Genomic DNA, 9,585 nt, shown 5'->3' with positions numbered 1-9,585 from the left:
CCCACCAAAGGAAACAATCAACAGAGTGAAACGACAACCTACAGAGTGGGAGAAAATTTTTGCTAACTATGCATCTGATAAGGGATTGATATCCATAATATACAAGGAACTCAAGCAATTATACGGTAAAGAACCAAATAACCCAATTAGAAAATGGGCAAAGGAGCTGAATAGACATTTTTCAAAGGAAGACATACAAATGGCCAACAGATACATAAAAAAATGCTCAACATCACTAGACATCAGAGAAATGCAAATTAAAACCACATTGAGATACCACCTCACTCCAGTTAGGCTGGCTATAATCAAAAAGACGGTGAATAACAAATGCTGGCAAGGGTGTGGACAGAAGGGAACGCTACTGCACTGTTGGTGGGACTGTAAATTAGTACATCCACTTTGGAAAACAATTTGGAGGTTAAAGGCAAGTTTTTTTTGTTTGTTTGTTTGTTTTTCCTTTTGTCTCTTTCTTCGTGTCCGGCAACGGATCGCAACCCTCAGTTGTCGCACCCGTACCGGACCGGGACCGGCAACGGGATCGCAACCCTCGGTGTTGCACCCGCACCTCGCTCAGCCAGTGAGCGGGAACCGGTCTGTATGTGGGATCCGAACCCTCGGCGGGAGCGCCGCCACACTCCCAAGCGGCGCACTGTAGCAGTGCGCCACCGGGCCGGCCCGGCAAGTTTTTGACCTTCATGTTTTCGTATCAAACAGTTAACATTTTTCGGCAAGTATGCCTGAGCTTTTAATCAAATGACTTTGCAAATATGTTTTTCTAGCTTATTCATTTACTACTCAACCATCCTAGGTGGAAAAGACATATTTGTGACAATATTAACAACACTTTACTGAGCCAAGAGGATAAAAGCTTTACTGTTTATCAGTGTAGTTCTGTTTCAAAAGATCTTTGAAAGAGCAAAGTGCAGAACAGTACATCAGTAAGTCCCTATTTGTATAAAATAAGGGAGCTATGTTTATTTCTAGTTGCACAGAAAATTATAAGGACACTTCAGACATCTAATAGTATATGTAACGATGAGAAAACGAGACAGACTAAGGTGGGAAATACTCTTTGGTACCGTTAAATAGTTTTTTACAATGTTCGTGAAATACTTTTTCCAAGTAAAAAAAAGAGATCTTTGATGTTGATGCTGACGATGACGACGATGACGACAATGTCTACTACTACTACTGCTGGATATACGGTTTGTCTTTTACTCCCATACTCAAAGAATTAAGATTCACATAAATGATTAATAAAATTTTTAATTTCCTAAATAAAAACTAAGGCTTACCCCCCCATTCTATCTTAATAGTAAAAACAATTTTAAAAAAAAAACCTTTAATGTTCTTAAACCTTTGAATAGAGGTATTCTAATCGTATGTGTTATTTTCATAAATAACAGAGTTTGAATGTTCACTGACATTGCTGCTTAAATTATAAAAAGCCTATACATCACCCATTTTACCCTCCTATAAATAACTGGTAAAATTTTAAGTTCACAAGAAAGTTTCTACCATACACATTACAGAGATTTCAATGACTCGTTATTGCAACAGAATCAGAGAGCATATCAAATACATAAACACAAAGTAACATTACACTGCTTTAAAAAAAAAAAACATTAGAAAAGGTAATTCAATTTTAATTTATTTTCATCACTTTTTCTTCATGATCCAGATATTTTAAAATGCAAAGAAAATTAACTTTCCATGATATGTCAGGGACGGGCACTAAAAAAAATTTTTAGGCTGCTAATGAGTTATACAAATAAAAATATCAAATGGAGATCCAGTTATCAAAATGAAAGGACTCAACATATTAAAAGTTCACAATTGTTTGTAGAGAGCACATAAAAAATTCAGCTTACTAACCAACCATTGTGATTTCAAAGAACTATTGCAGACGTTTGAAGAAAATAGATTTATTAGTTAATTTATAAAGAGAGTAAAGAGCTTGAAACAAGTATTAAAAAGAAATTTGTGCCTTTATTAGAATGATGTTAGGCTTTATATATACCAATTTTGGTAATCAAATTATTGTCGGTTTTTTTTTTTAAATAAGAAATGACACTAACGAACTGCAATATTGGTCCAACAGTCTTCTCTTTACTTTTCTTTTAAAGCAAGAAACAGAATGCGAGTAATCAGAAAGCACTAGCAGGCATCAGTTAATCCAAGATACTAGCTTCTTAATTCCAAAAGCACTTGCAAAGAAAACCTTTGGTGGGGTGAAGGAGAGCAATTCATAATAACTGGAATCCCATGAATGTGTACTCCAAGTCTCATAAGGCTATTTTTTAATTTATCCTTTACTTGGCCATTTTTCCCCCCTCAAATATGACAGTTTTTCTTTGACTTTTTTCTCCTAAACGTATAAAAAGTATGAAATATAAACAAGCTCTTGCATTGCACACTCAGAAGTGCACAATTCAAGCATTATAGAGCTATCTACACACTGATAAATCCCATCAAATCTTGGATAATTCATTAATATACAAAATATCAGGGCACAGAAAGAACTAAAACCCACTTCTTTTTGTTACACATAAGATTCAAATATTCAATCTAAGGAACAACACTTAATCATTTTGGCTCTCTTCTACATCTGCATGTTGATATACTTATTAAAATATTCCTGTATAATCATGTTTGGTCTTACTATTTCAAGTTTAAAATCTCAAAACCAGCCATCCAGACAAAACAGAAAAGTTATCTCTTCCCCATCTCCCTAACCCCAATAACTATGAAGTCAATTTTACGACATGACTCCAAACACTGGATTGTGACGACAAATGCTAGGTCCGATTTCTTCATAATCCTTTTTGGTGTGGCATACTTGGTAGAACTCAGGCTGAAAAGAAAAACGTGCATTTTTATAAAGGCCAAAAATCTACCACCTTTCAATATGCTTTTAAAAGAGATGCTTTAAAAGAGATGTTGAAATCTTACAAGGTTTATTACTAGTCCATCCACGGTACTTGAACAAATCTTACAAATTCTAGCAACCATGACTTAAAATCAGCTATAAATCTTTATCAAAACCAAAGGAACATTTAATTTATGTTCCCCCATTCCCCTCTCCAACACCTGTTCCTCCTAGGACTTTGAAATTTTGAGAAACAGAAGGCTGATCCTCAAATGTCCAGTCTGTTCTACTGACGCTTTCCCACACAGAGCATTGAGCCAGTATTCTAAACAGCAGCATCAGCCTAAGGTAGAGGTAAACCACTCCTTGTTATGATAAAAATGTCTAGATCATCCTGCCTAGTTCACTCAAGATCTGGTAAAGACAGACTATTCCATGCTCTGTGTTCCCTCATTTCTCAAATGACAAAGTTAGAAACTCAATGATATGAGTATATGGCACAACTGAAGAAGACTAAAATTAAGAAAAATAACTTTTATTTCCTATTTTTAAATGGCTTTAAACCCAAAATTATATAGTTATTCAATAATTCAAATAAAGCTCCTTCATTTTAATACTCCATGCACTACCAGGACAAAGCACCAATACTTACTAGGCTAATGATATTAGAATACCTTTTAAGGGAGTTTTAAAGACATATTGATTCAGGGACAGGGTTCTTAGAACAATTCCCTTTGACTCAGTTTAGAACATCATACTTCCTATGCAATGAAATATAACTTTAACCTTAATTTTTATAAATATTTACACCAAAAAAACAATGACCTTCCAAAAATTGTATAAGCACAGTTTAAAAAGAATTTTCCCTACAGATAAATTTTAAAACAGAGTATAAAATGCTCACTCTAACATAATGCCTACCAAGCTAAAAAAACATATGTACATCAAATTTAAGTGACTTCCAATATACTATGTACAAATGTATACAATTTTAAAAGTTCCCTATGTTATATTTAGTTACAATTGGAAGGAATTTACTTTGTTCTTCTATAAATACTGATGGATTCTTCTATCTAAAAAAAAAATCAAAATTTAAAAGTAAACTATTATACTCACCGTGGAAGCCAGCATCGATCCTCCAAACCAAACTGCATATCGCTGCATGTGGTGCGTAATGACTTGTACATCAATAGGTTTTGGCTGAAAAAAGACACAGTAAGATCATTTTAATAGTACATTCGAATAACAATTTCTATATCATTTTAACCTTAAATGTACATACATAAAAATAATATTTATACTAAATTCAAGTGACATCTTATAAACCAGAAACAACCAAGATTGGTTAGCCACAGAGGAGGGAATTGGGAACACTGTGGAAGATATGGGGATGAGAACACGACAAACTGAATGGAGAAGAAATAGCAATGAGTATACATTTTATACAATTCTGATTTTTAGGACCATGTTAATGTTTCACATATTCAAAAATAAATAAAACTGTAAAAGGAGACATACATGGAACAAAACAGAGTACGATAGAAACAAATTAAACTACTTATATTTTTTTAAAAACATAACTACACTGAAGTGAGAGAAGGGACTAACCCAAGTATATTGTGAACACAGAATTCTGACTCTTAATGCCCTCAGGCTGAAGATAAAAACTAAGCAAATACTAAACTCTAGTTAGCTCTATTTTTCACAGTAGCATAGACTAACAATTCTGAAACTTTTATATATATATTCCAGGATTCAGCAAAAACATAAACATACTGCAGATATAGGGGCCAGTTCTCACCATCAGAGAAGGGCATTACAAATATGGAAAGACAGAAAATTAGAATGAACCTTCTGGTATTCTAGAACTGAAGGCATCAGTATAAATACATAGTTTTTTAACTTATATAGAACTAGACATAGATGTGTAGACAGACACACACACACACCCCACCTCTGACCATGAAAAAAGCCTACTAAATGTAGTGACACCCCAGCAGCAAAAAAAGCAGACCTAATGTTCAAAAACTGGTTTCTTAATAACATTCTCTACTAAAATGTACAATGTTGTCTTTGTAAAAAAAAAAAAAGGGGGGGGGGGATGATTTCAGGGCCAGAAAAGAGAATGTACAAGATCAGCCTGAAATATCTTGCTGTGCCAGGAAGTATGCAAAAAATGGTGGGTCTGCATCATAAGAACATAGGAGCCACATGATGGCTCCCGCTGGCCAAATCAGAGAAAATTTGAGCATCCAAATTAATGCATATTATGGCATTAATGATATTATGATATCACAATGATATTAATGATATAACCCATAAAAAAAAAAAAAAAAAAAAAAAAAAAAAAAAAAGGGGGGGGGGGGATGATTTCAGGGCCAGAAAAGAGAATGTACAAGATCAGCCTGAAATATCTTGCTGTGCCAGGAAGTATGCAAAAAATGGTGGGTCTGCATCATAAGAACATAGGAGCCACATGATGGCTCCCGCTGGCCAAATCAGAGAAAATTTGAGCATCCAAATTAATGATATTATGGCATTAATGATATTATGATATCACAATGATATTAATGATATAACCCATAAAAATATGAGAAATCAGGAGTTCATACAGATATTACTGAAAGAATGAATGAGGGAAGTAGAAGGAAAAACTCTTACAGTTAAATGAGACTACAAAACACAGAAGAGATGATGGAATTTGCAAAACACCATTGGCAACTACTACAGTAATAACTATTTTAGGAAAGAACTGCAATGGATACTAAAACCAGTGGTTAAAAGTTTGATGAGAAACAGGATAGCAACACAGTCTGAAATTGTCTCCCCATAAGATTCTTATTAAATACTAAAAAAAAAAAAAACTTTATAGTGGAAAAATCTGGCAGACATAACTTTAACCAAGTGATCAAAGTTACACATGGGACAAATCATACCATATATCCACTGAAACAATGCATTAAAAATGATGCATCACTTCTGTGGTATTACTGCTAAAAGTGCATAATCTGAACCTAATCGTAGAGAAGCATCAGACAAACTCAAGAGGGACATTCAACAAAATAAATGGCCTATACTCTTCAAAAATGTTAACGTCATCAAAGACCAAAAAAAAACCAAAACACTGAGTAATGGTTATAGATGAAGGGGTACAATAACTAAATAAAACATTCAATCCTTGATTGGATCCTGGACCAGAAAAAAAAATATTTTGTTGTCCTTTTGCTATAAAGGACATTAGACAACTGGTAAAATTTGAATAGGGTCTCTAGCTAGATAATTATTCTATACCAAGGTTAATTATGTAATTTTGATCATTATAACGTCCTTGCTTTTACAAAATACACTAAAATATTTAGGGGTAATGGGCCATCTATTTGCAACTCATCTCAAAAAGTTCAGGAAAAAAGGGCTGGCCTGGTGGCGCACTGCTATAGTGCGCCGCTTGGGAAGTGTGGCGGCGCTCCCGCCGAGGGTTCGGATCCCACATACAGACCGGTTCCCGCTCACTGGCTGAGCAAGGCGCGGGAGCGACGCCGAGGGTTGCAATCCCGTTTCCGGTCCGGTACGGGGGCGACACTGAGGGTTGCGATCCGTTGCCGGACACGGAAAAAGACAAAAAGGAAAAAAAAAAAAAAAAGTTCAGGAAAAAATAATTTTTCCAGTGTAAGGGTGTGTGTGGGTGTGTGTACATGTCTTGTGTATACATGTATTTACAGAAACAGAATGATAAAGCAAATGTGGTAAAAGGCTAACATTTGGGGAATCTAACTGAACAGAATTCCTACCACTGTATGAGGTTTTGCAACTTTTCTGTTTAAGTACAAAATTATTCCAAACTAAAAAGTTTTAAAACTTACATCTCATAAGAAGATACGGTTTACATTAATTTTAAAAAGCCATTTAGTTGCCACTAAAAAGTACAAATTAAAAGAGAAGAAAGCCAGATATAGATACGAATATTTAGTGACATGTTAAGAAGATCTATAAAAGTTACTGTCAAGTAAAATAAAAATGAAGAAGCCTGAGTCCTCCAGTATACATGGTTTTTCCTATATCTTTAGATATGTCAATACAGTGCTGACATCACTGGGGAAAAATTCCTTATTTCTTATTTACAAACATACAAGAAGCTTAAAAATACGTTAAACATTTTTATTTTATTGAAATACTATACTCAAAAACATATAGCACTGCTTTTTTTCATTTTATGTATCTGTAATGAATCATTAAAAACTAAAAAACTACTTAATATATCCATAACCTGATTATTAAGACAATTAATTCACTTCAACCTTTTAGGTATTCTTATAGAAGAAAAACTTGCCACATGCACCATGTTCACATAATCAATGTGATTAATGATTCCCAGTACAGAGAATTTAAAACTATACTCATAAAAATCATTGACTTTTTTTAGGTAGATAGGTAGATGGATAGGAAAGCGGATGGGTGGTTCTGTGGGTGGCAGAGTTGGTTGGGAAAGTGGTACAAAAACAAAGTCAACATTTTGAAAATCTATTACATAAGCAGACTGCATTAATGTGAAGTAATGCCATTATGGTGACAGAGCTCAATAATATTTTGCTTTCCACACAAAACATATACTTTTTACTGCACTCCAAGGGATCAGTTTATTTAAGATAATCAAACTTTAGGAGCAGAAAACAGTCAGTCTGTCATGCAATTTCTCAACAAGCAACAAACCCTAGAGTGTTGTATTTTATTTTTAAGTAATTTTGTATGAAGGAGGTAGTCTCAGACGGAGCTCTCATTCTTGGTAATTTTCCAAATAGAATGAAATGTGTTTTACTTAGCAGCTTATCTTGTGAATCAATGTCCCGCTTAATATTTAACAAGGATTAAAAAAAAAAGTACTGAAAATGTTTGTCTCATAAATACAGAAAGCAGATAGATATCTGAGAATTTAAAATTAATTTTGATGTTCTGACATCAAGCCCAAATGTCCAGGACATGGAATGGAAAGGTTATCTTGCTGAACCACCAATTTGATTGCACACCATGAGGCAGCTGTGGGGAGCTGGAGTCAATTTGTGAAAGTAGGCTTGACCGCTCAACATCAATATTTCTCTCAGATCTGCTTTGTTTCCTGCTATAGTGGTATTTAAAAAATCTATGGATCCCTATGAATTTTATTGCATTATGTAAAGAAATCTATTATATAAGTTATCTGTGAGAAAAAAAAAATCTCACAGCCAGAACTAAGAATATTTTCCAGAAATGCAGGCAATATCCTAAGAGAACCAAGTGACCCAGAATATCATGGACATAAATCTATAATATCAACAACTTTGCATTAGAATACTCAATAGGTTCCTCTTATATTGTTAAATAAGAGCAAAAGTTTGAAAACAATTCCCACCCTCATTACTATAATCAATACACCCTCAACCTTCCCACCAATAATTGAGAAAACCAACCTTCAATCTACCGCCACTCAATTCCTCACTTAATTTCAGCCTGGCATCTACGGTTCTTTTCAAATCTCTTTGCAAGCGACGTCCAAAGTCCCTGAACATGGTTGAACCTCCAGAGAGGACAATATTCTGTATTAATGGAGAAAAATAAAGAAATAAGTATGACCTGTATTTAAAAAGAAAGAAAAATTTAGATATAATAAACAGTTACTACTAAAATTCTATTACATCCTTCTTAAGAGAAGTATTTAATACTAAACAACAAACAAAAAATAATGAAGTTTTTTAAAAGTATGACCTTGAATCACAATTTTGCTATAAATACTGACCTTGTAGAGAGGACGTCTGACATCAATAGGACAATTCTGAATTACTTCATCTACAACTTCTGAGATAGGTTGTGTAAAGTCTGGATTAGCAAACTGAAAAATAAGTCAAATTGGATATATGAGAGAGATCAGATCACTACTGACAAACCATAATAAAAAGTTAAGAATCAAAGTTTTCAGTTCAAAAACAAAAGGACTTTTAGAAACTATAAATTCTCATCTCTAAGAAATTCAAATTAAAGATGTTGATATTGGAGGATTTGGAAGAAATTCAAATAAAATGATATACCAATCATACCATCAGAATAGCAAACATGTAAAGTCACACATATATACTACGACTGGCAAACATCTGGGTAAATGGGAACTCTTGTACACTGCTAATATGCAGCAATGTAACCACTTTAGAGAACAATTCGGCAGTAGCTAATAAAATTTTTAATGCACATAACTAGTAACTCCACTTCTTAGAACTCTGAAGGAACTCCCACACATGTGCTCTTCCATATCTGTGAATTTGCCTAATTGCTAAAACTTATTTGTAACCCCAAAATCAATATGCAATAGCACTTTCATGGACATTCTCATGTATAAAACAGCAAAAATCTGAGTCTACCGATGTGCATATTTCCAGTTGAGGTTGAACAAGGTGACGATCTGCCCTCTTGTTTCAGCTCTCATATAGTAAACAAGTATCCTTTTCACAGTCTATTTAGTGTCACATTTTTCATATTTTTGTTGGTGATTTTGCTGTTTAAAATGGCCCCCAAGGATAATGATAAAGTACTGTCTAGTGTTCCTAAGTGCAAGAAGGCTGTGACATATCCTAGAAAGAAAATGCAAATTAGATAGCTTTGTTCGGAAATCAGTTATAGTGCTGTGGGCTGTTAGTTCAATGTTAATAAATGAACAATACATATTTTAAAACATACATATTTTCTTTGAACAG

The 9,585-nt window shown here is 34.0% G+C and overlaps 1 protein-coding gene across 1 annotated transcript in view; it reads right to left on the bottom strand.

Annotated features, from left to right (window-relative positions):
• Nucleotides 1-1,635: 1,635 nt before the first annotated feature.
• ACTR3 (ARP3 actin-related protein 3 homolog (yeast)) overlaps nucleotides 1,636-9,585 on the bottom strand; it is a 36,547-nt gene continuing 28,597 nt past the window's right edge. The window contains exons 7-10 of the mRNA XM_008581695.1: nucleotides 8,637-8,729; nucleotides 8,311-8,436; nucleotides 3,986-4,069; nucleotides 1,636-2,854 (exon numbers count right to left, since the gene is read on the bottom strand). Coding sequence (XP_008579917.1) covers nucleotides 2,759-2,854; nucleotides 3,986-4,069; nucleotides 8,311-8,436; nucleotides 8,637-8,729 — 399 coding nt within the window. The 3' untranslated portion in view covers nucleotides 1,636-2,758. The remainder of the gene's footprint in view (nucleotides 2,855-3,985; nucleotides 4,070-8,310; nucleotides 8,437-8,636; nucleotides 8,730-9,585) is intronic.

Source organism: Galeopterus variegatus, unplaced genomic scaffold, assembly GCF_000696425.1.
Source record: "Galeopterus variegatus unplaced genomic scaffold, G_variegatus-3.0.2 Scaffold2436, whole genome shotgun sequence".
NCBI lineage: Eukaryota > Metazoa > Chordata > Mammalia > Dermoptera > Cynocephalidae > Galeopterus > Galeopterus variegatus.
This window is presented reverse-complemented; position numbering and strand designations above follow the sequence as displayed.